The 26143-nt window shown below is 47.9% G+C and overlaps 1 protein-coding gene across 1 annotated transcript; it reads right to left on the bottom strand.

Annotated features, from left to right (window-relative positions):
• Positions 1-185: 185 nt before the first annotated feature.
• Positions 186-25433, bottom strand: FBP1 (fructose-bisphosphatase 1). Its single transcript, XM_032840455.1, has 7 exons — positions 25170-25433; positions 14429-14591; positions 12093-12185; positions 6662-6802; positions 3303-3440; positions 2141-2260; positions 186-513 (listed from the first exon to the last, which is right to left on the bottom strand). The coding sequence occupies exons 1-7, from the start codon at positions 25337-25339 to the stop codon at positions 322-324; spliced, it is 1017 nt and encodes a 338-aa protein (XP_032696346.1). The 5' UTR covers positions 25340-25433; the 3' UTR covers positions 186-321.
• Positions 25434-26143: the final 710 nt, after the last annotated feature.

Below are 26143 nucleotides of genomic sequence, written 5' to 3'. Positions count from 1 at the left end.
TTGTAAGAATTAACCGCATTATCTAATGGGTGGGGCATTCGCTGTTGTTATCCTTACTGCTATTTGACACGAAGCAGGATTTTTATTTTGTTAGGAAAAGAAATTTTTGCTTCTCCCCATCCACTCAAAATACGCCCTCAGCAGCATTACTGGGATAGGAAGACAGCACCAGGCACGACACTGCATTTGATAGTGAAAATACCCATGCTTTTTATTTCTGCTGTCTAAGACTGTGGATGCAGTCAGAAAGGGGCAGCACTGTGCAAGACGAAAGGTCCAAGATAAATGGCAATTCTTTTTTGTGCTGGCAAGGCCAGGTCTTCATCTGGCAGCGTGCTTCTTACAGATCTCCAGGAACTCCTTCACGTCTTCAGGCGACCCCAAGATGACTGGCGCCCTCTGGTGGATGTCAGTGGGAACAATGTCCAGTATAGCTTCCTTCCCAGTGGTAGCCAATCCTCCCGCCTTCTCCATGACGTAGGCCATTGGGTTACCCTCGTATAGCAGTCTCAACTGGGGGGAAAAAACAAACAAACAAAAAAGCCAAGAGCAACACGCTCACACCAGCAATTACTAAATAGAAAAGGGATGCACTCTGTAGCCAACTAGTACAGAGCTGGTCGGAGTTTCCAAGGTAACCGATACTCTCCCTTTCGGTCTTTGAGGTTCCAACAGTCCTCACCCTCACTCTGAAGGCTGCCTCTTAAGACCTAAATGCTTAATTTAACCACTTGGTTGAATTAAGCCATTCATCAAGCCATAGCCAACAATAGATTGTCTTATGCAAACGTGAGACAGACCACCTGGACTCAGGACTGAATGACATTTTGGGAGAACTAATGGTTCCCTTCTCTTTATAGCACGGAAACTGGACCTAATGAGTGACTGTGTGTTTTGGATGGAGCTTTGCCTATTCTAAAAGCATTAAACGTCCATGGTAGTGTCTGGCTGCAGACATCTGGAAAGCAGATTGGCTCCTCCAAACAGTGTAATATTGTTTGCAACCCTGTACACATTCCTTTTACAATTCTCCGAAGGCTTCAGGGTTGGGACTTAGTATGTTATCCATCTTGGCATTTACTTTAAATATTAACTTTTTTATTGTCTGCATTTTCATGCAGTCTGCCTACTGAGGAGACAGCTTCTCACAGGTGTTTCCTGGCTGTATTTGCATACAGGTGTCATGGCCAGACTTGCAAAATAGGGGGGAAAAAAGGAGGAACCTCAGTATGTGCGTTAAAACAATTTTTTGAGGCATTAAGGAAAGCACTATAGAATAGGCTAATCACACAGCTTGAGAGGCCCGAGGTGGTGATGGCAAGAGCAGTGGTTTAAGTAAATAAGACAGCCTTCAATGACCTTCCAACGACTGTACACAGACATGTGAATTTATCTGGAATATACACATTTCTATCTGTATCTTGAAGGGATTATTGTTCCCATTCCTTCTCTCACATATTAAAAAAAATAAAAGACAATCTATTGGGGAAAGCAAAGGGACAGTATTTGGGAAGGAAAGACACTATCACAGAGAAGACGAAGTGGGCTGTCCCTTAGCCAGCGTACACAAGCAGAGCCCCCAACCCCAGCCTCCACCCCAGCTCCCACGGCTTCAGGACACAGTGGGCATTTATCAGAGCAGCTGCTGGTGAACAGCTCACCTGAAAGCTCTAGGTTTCCCCAGAGATTCTTTCCTTCCCTAGGAAGGTATCGTTTCCAAGCAGCCCATATCAGCTCATTAGTTATTTCTATTTAATGCCTTTTGAAAGCTATCAAAGGAAACCTCTATTTAGATACATACTTTATTTTCTGCCTTGGTAATGAAGCGGAACGGTTTCATTTCACACTGTGAACGGCATTCCTTTTGCCCAAGCCCCCCAATGGAAGCATCCATCCTGACCGTAACACTGTTATGTGGCTTTAGCAATGGAAGGGCTCCCCCCGGACCATTTCCCGCTGATTATCACCTGCCTTTAAGACAACCTTCAATCTAGAAATGATGCCCCAGACATCCTCAGCATCGTACTACCGAGTTTAACAGCCATGTCACAGCTCCTCTCTCTCTCTTTCCAAGTCAAATCCCCTATGCTGCAAAATGGAACCCACTGCATTTCAACCACTCTTCAGGGTACCTGATTACCTTTCCATGGGGGCTCTTCTTGTTCGCGGGGTACAGAAAGATCCCTCCGTAGACCAGGGTGCGGTGGACATCAGCCACCATGGAGCCCACGTACCTAGCACCATAAGGGGCTGTATTGTCCTGCAACGTGAAGACCAACAATAATTAGGGGTATGGAAGAATGTGTGTCCTCTCTGCTCATCCACTTCAACGATCATTTAATGAGCACCTACAGGTGTGCGTTTGGAGCTGTGCCAGGAAAGGTGATGAAACTCCTGAGCCCCACATGCAGAGACAGACAGCCTCTTACACATCTAATATGCTCAAATTAACCTGCAGAAGCCTCTAGGAGGTGGTTGATTCTGACTACCGGGTGAGGACAGACATCACAAACCCTGCCGGCTGAGGAGGACTCTGCCAAGCTAAGGAGCTGGGCCAGGGAGTAGAACCATCCGAGCAAAGCCTGCAACCCACAAGCACCTGCTGTCTACCTGGGACCTGGGGCCTGGGGAGGAAGCTGGTGCATTGCATGGGCCCAGGTTCAGGGGCAATGCAGGCCAAGGTAGGAGAAGAGAGAAGCAAGAGGGAGAGCGTGCCTCGGGTCAGCCCAGAGGCCCCAAATGGTCATCCTAACAAGGTCTGGGCTTCCTCCTCATCACACAGTGGCTTTCAATGGCCTTGAGTAGTAGAACAATGAATCAGATGTTCCTACATAGAACCGGCTCTGTGAACAACAATCTCCTCTCTTTGTATTCGGTGATTTGTAACTTCTTCAGAAAGTACCAAGATGGACACGCTCAGTCTTGAGACAGCTGCTAGAAATCCATCGGCCACCCCGGGGAAGGAACCTTGGTTCAAGAACTATCTTCTGTACCATCCGAAATCAGGGACCACAGAAATGGAAGTGTTTTACTGCCATGGGTTCATTCATCTGGCTAACCTTGTTATTCTGATTTTCTTCTGCCAGGAGAAAGTAGTAGAAGCTGAAACAGACCCTCTTGACTTTTGACATCCAAGAGCAGGAGTTCCAGTCCCCAAGACAAGGTGGAAACCTCACCATGGGGTCAGTGTACAGGGGACTCCAAGCTCTGGCCATTCCTGCCACCTGTAGCCTCCAGGGTAAATCATGAACCAACAGATTCCTACATAACTTACCGGGGCCTTCCGCACAGCCCTCACTTACCGAGGGAAACTTCTTCCTCTGGACATACTCCGTGACAGCAGGATCGAATTCCCTGGCATAACCCTCATTGATGCTGTAGATGTTCCCTTTCTTCTTGATTTTCACATCTTTGTCCACCAAAATAAACTCTCCAATAGCCTGAAAAAAGGAAGGAGATGGAGGTGATGAGCCAGGCCTGTGTGGGGGCGGGGCAGGTGCCCCCGAGGCTGCAGGCAGAGGGTGCGGCTTCTCCAGGCCCTGGGACACAGTGTCCCTGGCCTGCCACTCCACAACTGTGAACAGGCCCAGGGAAGAGACAGCGGGCAAAAAAGGAAAACAGGAGGAGAAAAGAGGCTGCGCAGATGTTGTCAAGTGATTGAAACCTTTTGACTTGCCTTTCAAATGTGTAACGAGAAAGAAAACAGATGAAGCGGGGGGGGGGGGGGGGGGGGGGTTAGAAATACATAAACAGCAGAAATACATGAATAGCAGCAAAACCTGAGTAAGAATAAGCATTGGGTGCACTCATGTGGAATTTAAGCAGCAAATGGTGAAGGAAAAAAAGAGACAAACCAAGAAACTCTCTTAAGTTCAGAGAACTGCTGGTGACCAGATGTGGGGGGGGGCAGAGAGGGGGAGGGACGGGTCAAGGAGCAGGGATTAAAAAGTACACGCATCATGATGAGAAAATAACAATAATAAAATAATAGAAAATAAACAGCTGTGCCCTCAAGGCGGGGAAGGGGGAGAAAATGTGTGTGCAAAGCAATAGACCATTCTGCAAAAACAAAACAAAACGAGCCAACTGTGGTGGGCACGGAGTCACACCAGCGTTTCCCTTCTGTGTGCTACCACAGGAAAGAGTCCGGAGTGTGGACTCACAGCCTCTCTTAACTCCATCCAGGTGCTCTTGCTCGGCATCTGCAAAACATCTCTCGGAACTCAGTCCTGCCACCAAGTTCCAGTGCCGAGCTGATGCCTTCAGGGCTGAGGGGCTTTAGAGGAGGCTGGAATCTGGGGAGAGTGTGTCACCTAACTCCTGCTGCTCTGGACTGAGGACGATTTGGGGTTCCCATGTGCCCTTGAAGCTCTGCCTTGGTCGGGAGGGGGCTGCACCCAGCAAGCAAGAGGTAAGAAGAAAGAGGTGCCACACACCTCTCCTGAGCCATTTACCCCCATCGCAGAGAGTGCTTCCTGCAGGTTGGGACTATGATCTAGAGAGGGAGGGAGAGGGGACAGACAGGAGGAGGACAAGGAGGGTAGGAAGGAGGATGGAGGAGGAGAAAAAGGACACTAGAATGAACAGCAGTCCTTGAAAGGTTTCACATGAGTCTTTTTTTTTTTTTTTTGTATTTCCAAAATTTCTGACCGCAGTTCTGTAGAAACGTTTTTTTATAATCAGAAAACTAGGTATCTCTACACAAGTAGTGTCGAAAGCCAAACCATCGCACAATGGGTGCTGCAGGGGTCCCAGGAACTGTGCTCCCCCCCAGACGGCCCACCCTGGCACCCAGCCAGAGCATCCAAGATGTGAAGGAGCAGAGTCTCCTGCATATGCAGACAAGAGCCTGAAAGCCTTCTGAGAGCTCAAGCCCGCTGGAGATGCAGAGAGCTGCCTCTGTCTTTGGAGCAGAAACCGGCAGCCAAAATTAAAAGAAAGCGCTGAGGGGGTCCAAAGTTCGCCCCGCAGGCAGGGCCAGCGGTGGGCTAATGAGCAGTGGCCCCAGCAGGGGACTATTACAGCAGACCTGCGCTGTTCTTCCAAAACACTGTGGAGCCATTACGTCTCAGGACGGCCAAAGCCCATATGTACACAGAAACAAACGGACTCCCAGACACACCAGTCTATGACCTGGAAAAGATTTCATTTCTTCTACACGTCTACCAACTCAAAGGGAACAGAGAAGTCACCAGAAGAATGCCTGGGGAAGCAGTAAATCTTTGGCAAACCAGTACATCTACAGACTTCAGTGATTCCAGAAACAGTACACTGGGCTCAGAGTGAACTTTGCTCTGGTGCTAGCACTGTGTTCCCCTGAGGTCGCCCCATTTGGAGGCTTAATCTAGTGTTGTTCCCCTACTCTTGTTTATTTATTAAACGCTGGTACTTCCAAGGAGCCAAAGTCCAGTTGTGCAAGAGTACAGGGGGCCAAGGCAGCCTACGTCCTCATCGCTATGACCTGCCACATACGCAAAGCCTAGAGCTACCTGTTTCCTGCCAACTCCTGCCGTTGTCTGTCTCCTGCCAGGTCTGTGTACCCTGTGTTCAGTGTGTCCACAAAAAGCACCCCGTTAAGGTCTCATTACTGTCCTAGGAGGACATGTCTTAAACTAAAATTGTTTATAAACCCAGTTCTTTTCCCTTTGGGGCACTGAATCAAGTTCATGATGAACATGCCCATGTACTGAATTCTACGTTCAATGGGAGGTTGACTTGGGCCAAATAGTCAAAGTGTTTCTGTAATTCATTGGCTCCGCTGAAATTATCATCTACCTGAGTAACTCCAAGTAACAGACACATGGGAAGAAATTTCCCATAAATTCCAGCTGTTAATGAAGATTGTTCACGGCACCCTGGGCTCCTCTCCACTAAGTAGCTTTTCTCTATCACGGGGAATGACGACTTATCCTCATTTCCTTTATTTTCTCTTCCTTGAGTTTATCAGAGCCTCATCAGGCATTCACAAAGCCTTCATGGCATACCCACAACAGCCACTCATCTGGTAGCTCTGTCTGAAGGACAATGCAATCCACTCCCTCAGCTGGGGCACCCATTCACCTCTGCAAAACGAGCTAGTCCTGGATACAGTGGGTGGCACAGACACCATCTACAGGCCTCATCTGGTCCATAAATGCGTTTTAGTTGGCTAGCACTATGTTTTACAAATCTAGAAATACTTTTTTAAATCCAGTGTTTCTCAAGCCATTGGAAGCCTTGGCTAGACTGGGCCCCCTATTACCCAACAGTAACAAATGCTAGACCTCTCCGGGTTACCCCTGTCCCCACCATTGCATTTGGCCTTCCTTACCCCCATCCCCCAACACCTCACTGATTTACATGGCCTGCCTGGACTCAATGGGCATTTCAGTCATTTTAATAATGTCTGTTTTAAAGAATTAATTGTGGAACAAAGACTCCCTCTTATGCTATGGAGTATTATTCTTCCACATTATTGTATTATTTCTCACCTCAATCATCTTCTCATGACATATAAATGGTTCCTCCATCTCCTTCAGCCCCTTGCCGACTCCATCTCTGGCCTTCTGTGGGCCTCATTTCCCACCTCTACGTACCCCCCCCCCCCAACCCTTCCACACAAGTTAACAGACCCTTGCAAACAGTCACCAGCCAAACTCCCAAACTCCCACAGGTCTCTCACCGGGTCTAGCATGAAGCAGTTGACGCCATTCACCATGGCCAGGACCAACATGGTGGCACTGCCGTACAGGGCATAGCCAGCAGCTACCAGGTTCCTGCCGGGCTGCAAAGCGTCCTTCTCAGAAGGCTCATCAGTTGAACTCTGCGACAAGAAAGAAAACAAAGTATTGTTTTTTATTTTGTGTCCTTTTTCCAGTTCAGAGATTATCAAGGTGCCCTCTCCTAATGCCACAGGCCATCTTCCCAGATGGGGCCTTCCTCCACACATCAGTAATATCCTGATTGTACTTACCATGGCAGCCACGTCCCGCCCCCGCCCCCCCCGCCCCCACCGCAGATTTCCTGCATCTGGATCCTTCTTTCCAATCAGGGTCCTCTTCCAATTTTACTAATTTGATGATTCCTTCATTTCTCCATTATCACTTCCCAAAAAAAAAAAAAAAAAAAAAAAAAAAAAAGCATGCCTTCTTGCCAGCTCCCGCTAATTAAATCTTATTACAGGCATCAATGTCTTCCATCTGCCTACCCCATCTTTGTTTAAGCATATTAACACTGGGGCTGCAGGACTGCTCTCGTCTGGCCAGGAAATCCGTTTTATGAGCTCTCACCAGCGGTGGCACGTGCCACAGTGGGCACTCCCGCATCCAGCCATTCCGAAATGCAGGGACTTGGAATTCTCTCTCTGGTGTCAGAGTACAGGGTAGGGCAGTTGCTTTCCATTTTTTTGGCAACACCCACGGTAAAAAAAAATACATGCACACCACAAACGAGTACCAATACACACACACACACACACACACAACTATACAAACAGGAGAAAGCAACGCTTACACATAGAACATAACACACACTGTCATCTTTCCTGCTTCATTAAAAACACAGCCCAGTGGGTCATGTGACCATAGTTTCATACTAAGGAAGGGGACACTTTAAGAGGATGACTCCTAAGCAACGTTTACTTGATTGACTTGTCAAGCCTCAAAACAAGCCCAAATACATCTTTCAGCTCAAATACTCTCTACTTGAACTTAAACAGAAATGAAAATGGGCAACTTCTGCCAATTTCTTTTATTCCTCTCCCCAACCAGAGATTCCAGTGGCCGATAGTACGTACAGGAATTTGTATCACAACCCTAGGGATGGAGGTCAACCCCAGCAAAAACATTCCTGGTAATTTCTTCCTGCAACTTCTGAACATGTATCCTAGGAGTAGAGCCTAGGTTTACTGAGCCTGACTTTGTGAGGAGGGGGGTGTTCCTGCGAATCTGCATTTTACTGTACCCCACCCTGACTCTAGCACTGAAGTTTATATAAAAAGCAGAATCCTAAGGACCTTTCTCTCCTTTCCCCCCTCATCCCCACTCCTCGGTTTAATAAATGGTTTTCACATAAGGTGGCTGGTTGGGTGGGTTAGGTCAAGTTATTTGATTTAGTTTGCATTCATGAACAGGGCACTGCCTCTGAATACACTACACGTAGTATCAAAAATGAGTTGTTACCCGAACTCCCAAATTTTACCAATGCCCAGCCTGAAAAAAAAAGAACCAGCTCCAAAGCTGGTGACATACGGGATGACTCGGGCTTCCAACTAACTATCCCCTCTATCCGCAACTACTTAACCCTGCCAGGGCGCTAAGCAATCAGACCAGCAATATGTAGACCAAGTTGACTGGGAGCCACTAACGACTCAGAATATCACTTCTCCACTAAGAAAATCCCCCAGGAGGTCCACCTCACCTAGAACCATCCATGCCTGCCTCTGTCAAAGATGCCAAGAGTTAACAGGCTCTCCTGAAATGTTGTCATGTAGTCATCTTATCCTCTGACTTTTAAAAGAAATGGTACCATAGTCTAGGATCCACACACTCCAGAGAAAAACAAGGCCATGGAATCATGGATGAGGCAGCAAATTCTTTCCTAGCCTGGTCTTTCTAATCCATGAACTCCTTCCTTCAAACCCCAGCAGGGAAGGCCTTTGCTCCAAAGGATCCATCACATGCTCATGCAGAGGCTCACGGGATGACCAAGTCACATAAAGCCCTTGGCCAAAATTAGAAAGCTCCCAGATCCCGCCTCTCTCTGCCTTTCCCAGGCCACAACCCACGGGAGATTATTGGTTTGTCTTACTCCCCACCAAAGGGTCTACAGGTAGACACCATGGATTCTGGAGACCTGAGGTGGTGGCGGTGGAGTGTTATCTGGCAATGTGGGGACAGGCTGTCACTGTCACCAGATGGTCTTTCCCCAGAGTAGCCAACCCTCCTTGGAAGGGCTCATAGAGCATTCCAAGTGTCCCCCATAAGTCAGCCAATACAGTTCACCAATCATCATGCTACGCAATTAGCCTACAAAAAGATACATATAACTATAGGGATAGGGTCCCTGCATTTATGATCAGCGGTGAAGATGGGTTGGTTTTCACCTGGCCAGCATCCACTACTCTTCGCCACACATCGGCACATTCATCTCCTGAGACACTGCCTCCCTTGCCCTCAGCTCTCAGGTGGGCACATGACCCCTTGGCCAACCAAATCATTGCATGTCTCAGGCCACAGTGATTGGCTATGGCATGGCCACATGACCTAAGCTAAGCCAAGCCAATCAGCTCCACTGAGATGACACTCCTATTGGAATTGCGGGGAGAGAGGCTTGCATCTTCCACTGAATTCACTGAGAGCTGGGTGTGAGCCTGGACCTGCTCCACCTGAAGGGAGGAACATAGTGGACAGAAGTGTCTCCTGATGGCGTGGTCTGAGTCCCTGAATGCAGCAGCATCTGAAGCACATCTGTCTACTGGCTTCCTAATTACGAAAACCAGTAGTTTTTAGGGCATTATTTCTCATTTTCAGTACCTCCTCTTTACAGATAAGGAAACAAGAGGCAGAGTTACTTTGCCCCGTCCCATAGAACTGTGTCAGGGTCAAGAAACAACATTCCATATGGTTATTAATTAATAACTCTCCTTTCAGTTAAAGGACTTAGATTCTGAAACTGCTAAAGCACTTTTGCCCTAAACTAAACTGTGTTTACTTGTGGGGACTGGATATATTTAAAGGATGTCACAAATCAGAGTATGTCCAGTATAGGCTGACCACACTAGGGAGAGATCTAGAATCTCATAGGTGACAGATGTTGACCTTAAAAATTTTTTTAAAGGGTGGGAGGTCAGGGCAGGAAAGCCAATTCCAAACACTTAAACACAAGACCTTATTTTCAGATGCTCTAAAAGGCCAAATGTGCATTAGGGAGATACGTTGATTCAATATGTGAGTGAACCTTCTAACCATGATGTTCCCTCAACCTCAGGAGAATTCTCCCTCGTTCGTGGTGTCTCCACAGCAGAACTACCTGGGAGACTGGACCACGTGCCTTTTGAGATACCTTTGGAACCTATTTCCAGGCATCACGTAGGCAAGGCCTGATCACTGGTGCCAGGTTCAGTTACCAGCGCTGTGGCCCACGGAGATGACCTCTAGCCCGGAACCAGAGCTGCAGAAAGCGTGACATGTGTCCTCTGAAGCCGCAGACAGAACAATTGTTTATGCCCCATGAGCCCTCAAAATGGTTTCAAACAACCAGTAACGTTTAAAAACTGCGATGGCATAAACGTGCGGGCCATACTCTAAGTGTTTCTGAGAGCCACTTTAGGTTTCTTAAGATAGCACGAAGACTTGAGTTCTAGCATTCGTAACTCAAGCTTCTATTGCAAGCTGGTTTGATTTTTTTTTAGCTGACAGCTGGTTTTCTGGTCCAGATCCAGATCTTTATTGAGGGGGCTGAGGGGTAGAGACGGGGGCCAGCCAACATCAGCAGCCCTGTAGTTTTGGTTAAGTCATTAACGAGGAAGGCGGCTTCCCTCAGAGAAGCATTTTGCTAGAAATCTCTCTTGCACTACTATGGATCTGATACTTTGTAGGGAAAATGACCTCCCTCCATGTCTGTTAACACGAATGGTATGTTTCATGGTCTGACCTGGAAGGTAAGCTGAGTTGTTGCCTTTGCCTTTTTGTTTCGAGCCCTAGAATCTTCTATGACTCGAACTGTCTTGATGTGGATCTGCCTCTTGGCCAAGACAAAAAAGCAAAATGCACTCTAGTGAGGGAAGAGAAGCATCCCGTGGTGGACCATGTGTCTAGAAGGAGATTCCGTGCCACACTGGACAACAGATCACTCTGGAAAAGGAAGGTAGAACTGCGGTCTCAAGCTGTGGCCTCCATCTGAAGAAGAGAGCTGAGAGGAAATGCACAGGCCCACTGAACTAAGCTGCCTCATACACTGAGATGAGGAAACAGGGTCCGGCTCAACCTCATCTGTGAGGTTTTATTTCTAAAATACACAAGGGCTGAAGCCGGGATGACGGACTTTAGATTTCAATGTTTACGATGGGCCCATGGGCCTTCATTCTGATTTTCACTTGTCTGTGTACCTGAGTTGTTCCAAACACATGCACACGCACATGGGCGCACAAGGAAAAGGCAGGCAGGAGGCCAGGCGCTCACACACAAGAAATACCCGGGGCCGGAGTCCCGTCCCCATACTGCACCACCGCGCAGCAAGCTCTCCACAAAGGACAGACGGTAAAACCTTCAAGGCTTTGCCGTCACCATTCTACCACAGCTACTTTACCTGGCACGGCGCAGCCCACAAGCAGCCAAGGGCAGTCTGTGAACAAGTGGGTGGACCATGCGCCATTAAAACTGTATTTGTGGACAGTGAAAATTAAGTTTTATATGAATGTCATGCGTCATAAAACATTCATCTTTAGACTTTTTTTCAGCCATTTCAAAATAAAAGGGGGTATTTTCTGCTCCCAGGCCATACAAACCAGGCAGGAAGCTGGATTTGGCCCCAGGGAGTCTTGGTTTCCAGACCCGATTCAGAGGATTTAAAGGACAATTTTGACAATCTCTTGTTAATGGTCGTAATTCGCAGTTTATACAGTATGATCACTATAACTGATCTATACTTGACTCTCTTAAGAAAAAGCAACAGAGTTAAAAAGGTGAAATATTGGGCGCCTGGGTGGCTCAGTGGGTTAAAGCCTCTGCTTTCCACTCAGGTCATGATCCCAGAAGTCTTGGGATTCATCCCTGCATCAGGATCTCTCTGCTCAGCAGGGAGCCTGCTTCCTCCTCTCTCCCCACCAGAACTCTCTGCCTATTTGTGATCTCTGTCAAATAAATAAATAAAATCTTAAAAACAAAAAAGGTGAACTATCTTTCTCTTCCCACCCATGTTTTACTGTATTTTCTTTTAAACCACTTAATGGATCATCAAGCAAGCCAGAAAAGTCAGAACCTGAGATACAAACCTATGTCAAGCCTCAGAGTTTCATGACAAACGTTCTGCCTACTCCACCAAGAGTGAGAGAGTACTGCATGTCAGCCTAACTTTTTATCTCAAACCAGGGCTTGACTATTATTACATTTCACCTTTTTGTAGATGCCAAAAATTGTTCCGATGGACGCAAGGCAGTCGATATTGGAAGATCCATCAAGGGGATCAAAACAGACCACGTATTTACCCTGAGCAAAGGAAAAGGAAACAACTTTACAATGTAGAACTTTTCAAATTATAACAAAACAATGTACATACAAAAATGATAAAACAAGGGAATCTAGGAGAAAGTTCAAGAAATAGTCTGATTTATACTCTGTAATGGAAGGTATGAGGTGGCATACAAAACATAAACAGTTTTTTTATCCCAAAGGATCACTAGACAGAGAAAACAGAACAGAATAGCAGATACAAATGAAGATGATGAAATACAGAAAAGTCAGTCAGAATTTCCTACACTGTTGATATAAATGAATCATGATTTTGGTTTGAGTTTCCTGGCAGCCAAAGGAAGAAAAGAAACAAGCCTGGTCACTAATTTCTCTTTATTCATAAGAGAAAGAAAAAAAAACCAAACACGAAATACTTTAGCTGAAGCAAAGGTGACATTAAGGCTATTTAAAAGAACTTCTCTCATGCACGTCTTACAGATGCCATGAGGTTGCAGCAGTGCAGAGTTCCCAACAATAGCCAGCCCTACTGCAATTCCTAAATGGATCCCTGTGTCTTGGTGGGACTACCAAAATTTCATTCTTCGAACCAGATTTTCAGTGACATGCTGGAGCTTGTTCCTATAGTGTCCAAGAACTAATGTGCACATCTCTTCCCAAAATTCTGCCTTCAGGGGCGCCTGGCTGGCTCAGTGGGTTAAAGTGTCTGCCTTTGGCTCAAGTCATGATCCCAGAGTCCTGGGATCAAGCCCCACATCAAGCTCTCTGCTCAGCAGGGAGCCTGCTTCCCTTCCTCTCTCTCTGCCTGCCTCTCTGCCTACTTGTGATCTCTGTCAAAAAAAAAAAAAAAAAAAAAATTCTGCCTTCAGTGTGATATCATGTTGGCAGCTTGAAATACTATGGGGCTCATTCACATGGTTGAAATTGTCAGAACAAGTTTTTTTTTAGAGCAAATGCACAGATTTGGATGGAAGGAGAAGCAAAGGGAGAGGGAGAGAAGCAGGTTCCACACTCAGCACACAGTGAGATCAATCTCAAAACCTGGAGATCAGGACATAAGGAGTCCCCCTTTTAACTGAGCCACACAGGCACCCCAGAGGATTTTATGGTTTTGGTTTTGGGTTTTTTTTTTTTGGTTTTTTTTTTTTTGGAGAATTAACCAGTACACCACTGGGGATTTTCCATCTCCAGATTAGCCACTTTAAGATGTGGTTTTTAGATCTTCTGCATCAAATTAAGAGGTTTCCCTGATTCCCTGACCTATAGCTCTTAACAAATCACCCTCCCCATGCAGAGGAAACTGTCATCTGGAAAACAGAAACATGCCTATTATCAAGGCGCATTCTAGTCGGGGAAGTTTGGGGTAACTGATAGAGGATATTAAACAAAATTCAATCCACATGCCTAAAACTGCCAACTGCTTTGAGAAACCCAGCAGAGAAAAACATGAACTTTAAATCATGAAGTGGTATTTTAGGAATGATGTAAAACAAGCTCATCAGATGTGGCTCCCTACCCCTCTTACAAAGGTCAAAACTGGGTTACCAGGCAACCTCTTTAAATTCATCTTCCAATTGGTTTTTTTTGTTTTTTGTTTTTCCCCTAATGCTACTCCTTCCTGTCCCCATTCATCTCGAACAGGGAAAGATGGTAAGCCCAATAGAACTGCACATCCCATCTCCAACTTTTTTAGTTGTGATTGTTTTTCTTCAAAAGCTGACTATACTTTCACTTTTTCAACAATTTATTGTCAAGCCCATACAAGCAGCCACATACATGCTAGATGCTAGGATGCAGAGAGAATATAATCCATACCTGTCTTCAAGAAGCAATCAAACTAATGGGATCCCAACAGACTGTAATGAATAAATCAGTGACGAACTGAAAGTTTAGACTGGCAGGAAAGGTGAATGGAAGGTTGACTATTTGGTGGGCAGAGATGAGGAGGCAGTTAAGAGAAGTCAGACTTTGAAGAACCTTGAACATGAACACAAAAATTTAAGAGTGGGGAGGAGTATGATGGTATGAGTCTAACTAATGCGTGAGTACACAGGGGGCAGGGGGATAATGCACTTAACTATAGTGGTAGTGTGGACAGTAGAGGACAGACCTGAGATATGGTAGTAAGGTAGAATCTGTGAAATGGTAACTGATGGACGTAGGATGATTCCTAGGTCTGAGCTTGGCTGAGCTGAGTCATTTACAAAACTAGCGCAATGATTACATTGAAACTCCCACCCCCAGTAGACATTCAAACCCACCCTTTTCTCTGGCTCCACTATAATGGCGTGCTTATCTTCTTCTGACACAAGTACGCAAGTGGCAAATGAGGACTTTAACATGTTAATAACCAGGTCATTGGAAAGGACATCTAGCTTCTTCACTTGATCACCGGTCACATTGGTAGAGCCAGCAATTCCATAGCTAGAGGGAAGAAAGTCACAAACATGTAAGCCATGGCCAACAGAATAGACACCAATGCACCTACAAACCCACTGAAAGCAGGTGTTTAGCAGGATTTAGGAAACAGAACGATGACGAGGGGTCTGGGAGACACAGAAAAAGAATGGTCATCCCCCCGATTGACTCCTAATTTTAAGAGCAAGTATTTACCTGTCCAGTACCTGTCAAGTACCCAGCACACCTTTATGGGTAAATCCACGTTTCTCAACCTTATCTTTAATGGCCTCTGAGAAGACTTTCTGGCTTTTGTTCCCTAATCACACTCCTCCATGAAATTTTAGTTTTACCACAAATATAGTGTCGATTTGTACTTCATTATAAAAGACTGATTCCTTTTTCACCAACCCCCAAAACCAGTTTTTCCCCTGAATGCACAGGTTAGCCCAGAATCAATCAGCTGAGAGGTACAGCAAGCAAGGAAACTTCTGGATAGGGCAGCACCGGACATGTGAGCTAAGCCAAGGGATGCTATGATTTTACAGCTTGGAAAGTTCCTAAGAGACAATACAGACTGGCCCCACCACCTCATTCTATACAGGAAAACAGGAGGCTCATCTACAGATCTAACAGGCTTATCCAAACCAGAGAAGCAGAGCAGAGGTGAGAAGCCAGCTAGACTCCCAGGCCAGGCCTCCCTCGCTGGCATGCCACCGCCCCTGGCAGGAGTCCTTGGGCTGCCAGAGCGAAGACTCTGGAGTCTCGATTCTACTTTCAAGGCATCTGTACCTCAGCTGTGATTCCCAGAACCGGAGTGGCTTGGGCAAACAAAATGCAACCTAGTTTGTGAGAATGGAGAAGATGCAGGTTGTCCTAGCCAGGCTTGAACAGAACACTGGAAGGAGGGTGAAGGTTTAGAGAAAAGAAGCACAGGCCAAGAAGAGAGACTGGGTGTGGGAAGGGAAGGTAGGAGCTGAAGATCCCGCCCGACAGCTAGCTGAGGGTGGCTGGCAAGGGAGGTTCTAGAGGCCTTGGCTGAGATGGCCGGGAGCACTCGCCTGCGAACTGGCGGTCCCAGTAGCCCCTGCTTCAGCTCCTGCAAGCACATCTTCTCTCCACAGACAGAACTCGCTTGTCTCTGGCTGAACGAAAACGCAGCCAACACCAGAGAGTGTCTCATCCCAAACACCTCGCCTGGCCTGACTGGCTCCAGAAGCTAAATCCGGCGTCACAGCAAGCCCACCTTTGGTGTCGCCTTCACATCGTTCCCTAGCCCACCTGGAAACCGCGTCTCCTGCACCCCATCAGTCCTCAGCCCCCTGCTCCTCTTCCCACCCTGTCGCTCCTCGTTCCTGAGTAAATGACCAAGCCATTGGCCACACTTGCAGCTGTAGCCCAGTCCCCTTTTCACATCTTTTTCTCACTCAATTGTGAGGCCGATGCTGGAGGACAAAGACAGGCAATTCTAGGTGGAGAGAGTGAGCCTGGCAAGGTCACCAACCCAAACAAATCTCCCTTGCTGGCCCCACAGGCCCTAACTGTCACTCCTTCTTAGCCTGAGATGTCTTCGCTGAAGTCACCACTAATTCAGGCAGGCAGACAGGCTGATGCAAAGGACCCTGAGCTTTCTGACAGGGACCTGTCTAAGACCTCACCACTGCCAAGCTGCTTGTCCTTTGTCTCCTCTGACACGTGTGCCCACTGAGGCAAGGATACTTTGCGCTGTGCTAGAGGATTCCATGAAGCAACCCATGCAAGCGGTCAGCACAGCCTTTGGCACCTACCAGGGGAGGGGAAACATGCATCACCTTGTCTGCTCTCTCAATGGAGCCCTTATTAGGATGCTGCACCTGCTGCGGGAGGGGAGGGTGGGTCTCGGAAGACCCCTAAGCTTCATCCCCCCATCATGTCAGCATGGCTGGTTGATCTTTCATTCCCATGAGGAAGACAGAGGCTATGTTTTCTTCCATTGTGTCCCAGGACATAGAGGCCCTCAATAAATTACTCACAGCATGAATGAATGCCATTCACTGAGGAAAGCAAAACCCTGAGTCCAGAGGAATGAATATAGAAGCAACCGACTTTAAGTCATTCCACAACTTGGGAGAGCTGGGAGAAGCTACTGGCATGGTCCCCAGAAGGGCAGGCCTATGGAGCCAGCTCCACAGAGGCCAGGCCTGGGAGGCTGGGGCAGAGGGACAGGGCACCAGAATCAGGCATGGAAAGGCCGATTTCACACTTCCGCCCATGTCCAGCCTGCTCATGTTAAGTGTCTCGTCCAGCAAGATGGGCAAAGAGGAGTCAGGCCACAGTGCCTTTTCTCAAAGGCTTCCTAGAGGCCTGTGTGGAGCTTTCCTTCATTTCCCAGTATCTATCGTCCTCCAGAACTGTTCTCAGGACTGGGCTTACAGTGCAGAGCAAGACAGCTGAGATCCCTGCCCTCCCAGAGCTGGATCCTGGTGAGCAGACAAACCAGGATGTGCTGCAGAGCGGTCGAGACCACCAGCCAGGTTCCTCACTGCTGCTCCAGGGTCCTGAGCTCCTGTTCTGGGTCACAGAGGGTGGCACCCTGTGTGCCATCGAGGTCAAGTGCACGATTTAACACACTGCAGATGAACACTCTGGGGACCTCGCTACACCTAGCACTGGAACAGCTGCTGCGGATCTCTAGCCACTTCTCCCATTCAAGTCCCCTGCAAGGCCAGGCAGTTACCTCTCGCTCCTCCTCTTGACCCCATGGAAGATCCCTCCTCTGTTCTAACCAAAAGGACCCTTTTCCCAACTATCCTCCAGTTGCTTGTGAAGCATTTAAAAAAAAAAAAAAAAAAAAAAAAAAGGGCGCCTGGGTGGCTCAGTGGGTTAAGCCTCTGCCTTCGGCTCAGGTCATGATCTCAGGGTCCTGGAATCGAGACCCGCATCAGGCTCTCTGCTCAGCAAAAAGCCTGCTTCCCCCTCTCTTGGCCTGTCTGCCTACTTGTGATCTCTGTCAAATGAGTAACTAAAACCTTGAGAGAAAAAAAAAAAAACACAAGAGAGAATATTCTGGGCCCCTCAAACTCAAAATTCAGGTACTTTGTAACTTTCCTGGGATATCTGGTGGGAGGCTTTCCCCTGGTGAGACCCGGTGGTAAAAAAAAAAAAAAAAAAAAAAGAGTCTTCAAGGCACAGGAAAGGGATGACAGGTAGAATCAGGGTTCAGGTGAAAGAGTTCCCAGATGCCATGTCCTTATCATTACAACCAAGTATATTCCTTGCATTTCGTCTTGGCACAAGAAGTCAGCCATGACTCGTGTCTGTCCTCCATGTTACTTGCTTAGGGATGAGGAGCCAGACAAGGCCACGCTCAATCAGGCTTCTCCAACACGCCCCAGGAGGGGCTGGCAGAAGAGCTATACGGCGCCCCTGAGGAACAGGTTTCCACAGCTCAGTGAAAAGCTGGATGCCAGCAAGTCTCCAGCAACTCTGACAAGAGGAGCAAAACCTCCAGAAACACCCTCCAGGAACGAATTATCTGAAGAGCACATGGAGTTTGTTTTCTCCCCCAGTTCTCAGAAATCCCCTTGAAACAAGAAATTTCTTCATTCTCAGTCACCGTTACTCAAAGGCTGCAAAGGATAGATGACAAGGGCCTTCGCTATGTATTCTGATGGCTACGAGGAGAGAGCAGTTGTCACCTGCCAACAGACTGGTCGCAGATACGGCCCTTGGCTTCCAAGCAGGCAGCCCACGCTTGTGCCCGCGCCTGTGCCCGTCCACTTGAACTAGGGCTTGCAAGACAGATCAACCGGAATCCCGAAAATGGAATTCTAGGCAGACTGCAGGATGGCCCAGCAGAGGCCAGAAGCCTGGCCTGGTTTAGAAGCAACTTCTGTGCCAGCTGCTGTGGCACCAACCACCCTTTCACACACCACCAGGCTCTTTCTCAGATAGGTTCCCAATGCCTGTTCCCTGGGGTCCGAATCAGGCAGCAACGGAGGCTGCAGGGCTGTGGGGAAACCATCACACCACTCTGTCCAAAAAGCCTTCCAGAGGCCAACCCTGCCTTATGGTTAGTGGGGAAAGAAACACGCCAAAGAGTGAAGGAAATGGGTTGACTCAAGCAATGTGTAAACTTTAAAGCTTCCTCCTCCACGCCACCCAGGAGGACGACAGAGTACCAGCTGGGCCCTGATCACACAGGGACAGACATTCCTTTGCTAACTTGATCAGCTGAATCAAGTGACTCGATTTACCAAGGAAGCTTTTCCTAAGTTCAAGTTATCCCAGAAGGAAAGGGAATATTACTGGCTTTACTCCAGAGGCTGGGACACTCCGTAATGAAGTTCAAATTCTAGCTCTGTCACATGCTAAGCCAGCCTGGAAAAGCCACTTACCATCTCTGACCATAAAATGGGAATTAAGTTAACTGTATCTATACTTCGTAGTATATGGGGAGGCAGGGCTTAGAACAGAGCCTGGCATATATAGGCCAGTGAGCAAAAAATGTAATCATCCCACTCCCAATCCAATTTTCCTTGGCAATAATAGAAACATGCTAAGAAGCAAGGCGGTTCCTAGCAAGGACAGACAGCTGGGTCCAGTCTGCCTTTCCCTCTTACTGATTCTGTATCAAGGTGTCTCAACTACCTGGTTCTTTCTGCTTCCAGATCTTTAAGGATGAGGTTAGTCGTTGATGCCACCGAACAGCAGCCCTGTTGTCCCCAACAGAGCCCCACAGGCATCCACTAAGTAAACTCTGGTTGATATAGGGGAGAGAGAAACCACGACCTCTAGACTAGTTTGACAGGAAACTTCTGGAAGTCACCCAGGGCAGAACCGTGTCACAGGTAACTTCACAAAGAAAAGTACTTGAAGTTTACTTTTGAGCCTAGTCCTACTGAGGAGGTCTTTCCTTTGAAATGCCTAAACTTTCACTTCATTTTTATTCAAATTAGTTGGCCGGGCAATCCCAGCGGTTCAAGGGTGGGAAGCATTCCTGTGAGGGTTTGAGCCCTTTTGAATGTTCCTTTTCATGCCCCTTTCTGAAGGCTGGGAGCAAAAATCAGTTTGAAGACCTGCTACCACAGTATCTCTTCTTTCCCTTGTATTTCATAAACCTCACCGAAAATTTGAAAAAGCTACACTGCTTTTAATTCATACACAATAGGAACTCCTAAATGAATAAAAAGCATAGGTTAAATTTGGCCAGTGTTTTAAAAGCCTTAGAAATCTGGATGAAATTATTGGCATTGTTTCAAATTTGCACATTATTTCTATGATGGATAAGCCATCGAGTTTGCAATTTCATGGTATCAGGGGAAAGCCACCTTGAGCAACATTTCCAAAGACTCAACAAGGGTTGGAGGCAGGCAGCGCTCCTCCCAGGGAAGAAAGCTCCCTTTGCATTTCCTCCCAGCATCAACAAGGCAGCGTGAAGCAGGCAGCACACCACCAGCCACCAGGCAAACAGAAGAACCAGAGATGGAGCTCACTTTCAGAACACCCAACTGAAGAGAAAGGAAGGTAGATTATTATGTAATCCTTATCACAAATGTCGAGGGTAACATGACCTGTTATTGATTCCGAGGTAAATAACCAACCGTTCACCCAGACAGAAATATCCAAGGGTCGGAGCAGAAATTCCTTGAGGAAGAGATGCCAACCAGAGCAGCTTTCAAAGGTCACAAACCCCAAAATTTGCTTGTGTTCATGCCAGCTCGAGGTGGGCAAAGGATGCCCTGGGGCAGGCTGTGCTTCTGGCATGGAAAGGAAATTACAAGTCACTCTTTGGTAATATAGAGAAGATAATTCAAGATTATATACAAAATATCTGATGACGTTCCAATGTCAAACTCGGCAAATTTGGAAATAAACATGTTACCCGATCTGCTAATTCCAAAATTAAAACTGAAGTGATTATTCCCTTCCATCAAACCACTAGGAGAGCCTCATACATAAAAGCAACTTTTCTGGACACATACAGGAGGAGGTTTCCTGTAATTAATCTGATGGTGCAACATTGCTTTTATATTTAACATTCTATCCTGGAAATTAGGTCTGGAGATGTACAGGGCTGTATGGGGCAACTACTAAGGATTAAAAAGCAAAAATGTATCAATTTACAAAAATATAATCATAATCTTCGCCCTAGGAAAATGACGACCCTATGGGCACCTGTTTAATGAACTTGGTTCATCCTCACCCAACTCTGAGGTTGAAAACAAACAGTGGTCTCCATCTCACAAGTGAGGAAACACTGAGGTTCAGAGCTAGGACATCCATCGCCAAAATCCTCACAGAATTCAATGGCAGAGCCAGGACTCTGAGCCCAGCTCCACTACTCCCTAAAATGTGCTCTGAAAACCCTGTGTGTACCTGTTCTACAAAATCCGGTCCTGATTTTTTTCTTCTCTTCCTCTCCTGCCTCAGGGTGAAGGTACCAAAAGCCTGTGGCCCAATCTTGAGGCAGGGCTTCATGGCCTAATTCCCCCAACTGCAGGCTGGATGTGATACCTTGGACTGGGCAGAGCTCCAGCAACCCCTCAAGTTCACCATTTCCAAAATGTCAGGATCTTGCCATCCATCCCCAGCCTCTAAAACCAGCTTCTGCTTTGGAATTGTTTTTGGTTTTTGTGTTGCTTTGTGTTTTAATGGCGTCCTTGCCCTTCTCAGTCCACACTCAAGACTTCCCCCAGGCTCTCTTTTCCCCTAGGCTCTCGCCTCCAATTCCTCACCCCTCCACCCTGAATGAGTTCACCCCATGTTTCAGCTTTGTTTCCCAATTCTGTACTTCAGCCATATCCTCCCCAGATTAGTCACTAATCATACCAACGACCTACTCAGAAGCTTGTACTCTGCCCCCTATGCATACCCCCCAAAATATCTTCACCCCAGCCACTGGATGCTCCCCAATGCACTCACAATTTCACACACACACACACACACACACACACACACACACAGGCTCTAGGCTTGAGTCCAACCAAATAAGCACATTTTCCAGGAATGTTTTCCCACCCACCACTTTCCCTTGCACAACTTGCCCAGATCACAACACTCTCCAGAGCCACCAGGCCTTAGGACTGTTGCCCACTGCCAATGCTTACTTATCTCGATGCCCCACAATCCTTTGCATCTATCCACGCTGCAGTTTTGGAACCTCTGTGAAAACACCTTTCAAGATCTTTACTGTGTTGTGTAACAAATTCCATCCTGGTCTAATAGCATAAGCGGTTCTCATCTCCATTCTAGAATTCTGTACATTACAGGTGTTCAACACATTTTGTTTAAGTAAAAAGAACCAGTGAATTCTTCAAGCAGTGATTTGGTGACACGTACAAAGGAAAAAAGCCTAAGCCACTGGAGAACCACGTTCTCCCCCGAAGGAGTGAAGACGAAGATATAAGCAACAACTTCATTTGAACCAGGAATTCATCAGATCAACGTAACAAGCCGCTGTCCTTTCTCCTAGGAGAACAAAATGCTGGTCGCCCATTGTAGGCGTCAGCATCCCTTCCCTCTGGGTAGTGGGTAGTGGGGAACCAGAAACAAAGAAATAATAAGGCTTCAAGAACAGGTTTTCTAGGTCAACTGCTCCTTGAGGTTTAATTCTTAATTTGCCTCAAAAATAAAATAGGTGACAGGGCGCCTGGGTGGCTCAGTGGGTTAAGCCTCTGCCTTAAGCTCCGGTCATGATCTCAGGGTCCTGGGATCGAGCCTCACATCGGGCTCTCTGCTCAGCCGGGAGCCCGCTTCCTCCTCTCTCTCTCTCTGCCTGCCTCTCTGCCTACTTGTGATCTCTGTCAAATAAATAAATAAAATCTTTTTTTAAAAAAATAAAGAAAAATAAAATGGGTGAGATTTAGAGTTGTATGAATTTAAGTGACTTCTGAAAAATACGTGTAGTATGTCCCCAGCCTGGGCAATAGGCCCACTCACCTCATCTCCCCTGCCCTCAGGGTCCTAGGCTGTACAAAGGAGGGCTGGACAGGGTGACTTCTCAGTCTTTCGGCTTAAACTCTAGGATTCTATGCCTGTATTAACAAGAAAACTGGCTACAATATCAACTGTTGGCTGACAGAGAGCAAGCGAGCAAGAGCAAGAAAGCAAGAGGATAGATACTCCAGGCTCTACTCTCAAACTGCTGATGCCGTGTCCCTGGTTGAGACTTCATGGCTGAGCTCCCTGAGCAGGTGCCTGTAAGCTTCCTGCAAAATTCTTTTGCCGTCTGGATATGTGGCCTTCCAGTGCAAGCCTCCAGGCATAGTAGCCAAGTCAACTGCAGGCACACTGGCCTTTTCCAATAATGAATGTGATCTGGAGGCCTGGCTTGAGATCTTGTCTTACTGCTATCTGCCCAACTGACTACACATCATACAAAGATAGCCGAATTTCCCACAGGAGTATGGAAGGGTCCAGATGCTGGGCCATACCCTGTCACTACCCACACAACCAGGCATCAAGCCCTGTTTCATAGGTACATTACTGGAAACAAAGATCCGCAACAGCCAAACCTAGAGATGAGTTGCATAGATCATGTAACCCTACAGAACCCTTACAGAAAAGGAAGTGGATTTAAGTCCCGACACTGAAATGTTCACGATTACAATGCTGTTATGTTACTGAATGATGAAAGCAAAGTGCAGATGTATTACATGCAATGCCATTTGTTATTTACATGTAGGCCTATGTAATAACATACTCATATGTAAGTTTAGATTGAGTATGAAGTAGTAGATGGGAAAATGGCCAACAAATTAAAAGTTGGTACCCAGCAAACAGAAATGAGGGGGTGCTTTCCCTTTTTCCTTTGTGTTCCTTTGAGTGGTTAGAACTTCCGCCAAGGACTGCAACTTTTTAAGTAAAGTTAACAGCAGCACCAGTATTTTTTTAAAAACCTGGTATTCACAACTATCTAGCCTAAAAATACACATTTTATTTAGCCAAAATTAGCCCTCTTTGTCCAGATCCCTCTACACAAGATCCCAATATCTGAAGTCACTTAAAAGGTGGGGAAGTGGGGTGCCTGGGAGGCTCAGTCTTATGCATCTGCCTTCATTTTGGATCATGGTCCCAGGGTCCTGGGATCGGACTCCCTGCTCAGCGAAGTCTTCTTCTCCCTCTCCCACTTCCCCCTGCTTATGTTCCCTCTCTCACTCTGTCTTTGCCAAGTAAGTATGATCTTTCCCAAAAGCAAAAGAAACAAAAACAAAAAACAAACAACAACAAAAAAAAAAAAAAAAAAACAAAGAAAAAAGTGGGGAAGATACACCTCAGACCAGATCTTGTTATGTCTGAGTCCTTTGGGATGGTGAAAGGTACTGACACAGTTTTTAAATAGAAGAAATGCCAAGCACTCATTTTAACAAAGCTCCCTGATTCTCCAAGGCAAGGAAATCAATGAAACACCTATAATCCTTTTGAATTAAATCTGAACTCAGATTTTAACCCAGTGTACTTCCTAGAGCTCAATCTCCATAGGAATGTATTACTAAAAAGGGCTCTAGAGGAAATAGTAACGGAGCCACCACCCTCCTAACATACTCGTCCCAATCCCAGCAAGGCCTGTCTGTGCTTGACATCTGTAAATAAATGTCATCAACACTCCTTTAAGGGTTAGCTCCACCAACCCACAGCGTGAGGCTGAAGCAGAACGGCTTTCCAGAAAAGCAATCTAGGTTGTGTGGGTCATCCTTCTCCAGATCAGCTGAGCATCACACACTTTTCCGTAGTGTTCAAGAGCAGGAAACGTTAGGAAGCTGTGTGGGCAGTCAAACTCCTTTAGCTTCAACTAAAGCGAAGATCAGTCTAAGCACACTTAGACTGATGTGCACATCAAACTGAACCAAAATGTATGGTGTTACCTACAAAAAACCTTATAAGATGCCCACTGAATCCCCACGTCCCACAACTCCTTTACTACTCACAACGTGATCTGCAAAACCTGAGCATCTGCTCCAGCTACCACAGAAGGTGGAATTCTGCATTCATAGAAATGCAGAATCCCAGGCCCCACCCCAGACCTACCGCAGCCCTTTGCACATGAACACCGCTGTTCCTGAGCGCTCTGGGCTTGCAGGCTTCCTCCCAGCTTGACTTAGGTTCCCTTTGCTCCTAACGGGACTTGTTTGGGGTCAAGGTGGTACTAAGTAACAAACCTGACTTGGAAGCCCAATTCCAGAGGGAGTGAAGGAGATCAAGGCAGAGAAAGGGAAAGGAAGCACCGCTGCAGGCACTTTTGGGGCTGGTTGGGGGGGCCCTCACCAGCAGGTTTCACCAGGCGGCGGCTGAGAACGGGTGCAAAGGCAGAAAAGCAGCTTGCTCAACCCAGGAACGAGGACTGCAGAATGGAGGCAGGTATCAACTGTGAGCCAGGTGCCCCACACCCCCACCCCCGGCCCCGGCCCCGGCCCCGGCTGTGAGAGCACTCCCAAACTCAAGGGCGGGGGAACCAGAACTTGGGTGCAATTGGGGGAAACTTTGTCAGAAAAGCCACCAAAAGAGAGAAAGTTTCCCATCGGACAGGCAGGCTGACAGCAGGGCCAGGAGACCACACAGACTCCCAAGGCAAATCCCCAACTAGACAGACAGGACGTGGTCCAATGGCCTGGAGGCCTGACTCACAGGTGCGCAATGCCCGCCTTGCGCACGGCCGTGGAAATGGCTTTGACCGCCGTGCAGAGCGAGTTGAGCAGCTGGGTCATCTCGCCCGTGCCGCGGGCCTTCCTGCCCTCCTCCATGACGAAGCGGGTCAGGGTGACGATATTCGTGTCGAAAGCCGCCTGGTCCGTCATGCTGAGGCCGGGCTGCGGCGCGCTGGGCGGCGAGTGCGGGACACAGGTGCGGGACACAGGTGGTAGCGCCTGAACACAGGCAGCGGCGGCGGGACGCAGCAGAAGAGAAAGACGGCGACCAGCCTCCGTACGGCTCACAGACTCACCCGCCAAGGCCAGGCTCCTCCGCCCTCCCGGGGAGCTTATAGGCGCGGGTCGCCGCCCACCCCCGCCCTCCAGAACACCTCCGCGCCGGGTCCTCGTCCCCGCGGTCCGAGTGCGGCTCCGCCCACGCCGATCCCCGCCGCAGGCATTGCCCCCGGCCGCCCCCTTCGCCCCCCTCGCCGCTTCCTGCTCTGCGCTGTCGCCCTGCCACGCCTCGGCGCCGGCTGCCCACGGCCCCCCGCTCGGCGGACTGGTGCTCAGGGTCACCTGCACGACCTCCTTCAGTGCCCACCGGGACCCCGCCTCGGAGGGCCGGCCCTCACCCCTCGCCACGAGTTGTAAGACCGAAGTTCGTCAGGTTACGGCCGGTTTCCCAGCGGCGCGGGGTGCTGGGGAGGCCCGCACTCCAGCCTGCCCCAGGGTCTCAGAGCTCGCGCTTCTGGCCGCCGACCACCGTCCCCGCGGCCCCTAAGCCCCGTCGCCGCCTAGCCCTGCTCTCTGCTCCCTGCTCCCCGCCAACCCGCGCGGCCTGCCACCGGGCTCTTCTCATCAACCTCGGGAGAAGTGGCTTCCCTCTGCCTCACTGGTCTGATGGCCCGTGGCTGGAGTCTTCATTCAGGCCTCCTCTTTTCAGGATTCCTAGAAATCCAGAACTATTGG

Source organism: Lontra canadensis, unplaced genomic scaffold, assembly GCF_010015895.1.
Source record: "Lontra canadensis isolate GAN:19392208 unplaced genomic scaffold, GSC_riverotter_1.0 scaffold113, whole genome shotgun sequence".
Taxonomy (NCBI): domain Eukaryota; kingdom Metazoa; phylum Chordata; class Mammalia; order Carnivora; family Mustelidae; genus Lontra; species Lontra canadensis.
The sequence above is the reverse complement of the archived record's forward strand: the minus strand, read 5'-3'. Positions and strand labels throughout refer to the sequence as shown.

Bases quoted from the DNA above. Each gene is read 5' to 3' on its own strand.
- FBP1 (XM_032840455.1), bottom strand. From the start codon at position 25,339: ATGACGGACCAGGCGGCTTTCGACACGAATATCGTCACCCTGACCCGC. The intron at 14,592-25,169 runs GTGAGTCAGGCC...TCTTCCCTCTAG, and splicing joins AAGGCGGGCATTGCGCACCT to CTATGGAATTGCTGGCTCTA. The intron at 6,803-12,092 runs GTGAAATGTAAT...TTCTTGTCGCAG, and splicing joins TTTTTGGCATCTACAAAAAG to AGTTCAACTGATGAGCCTTC.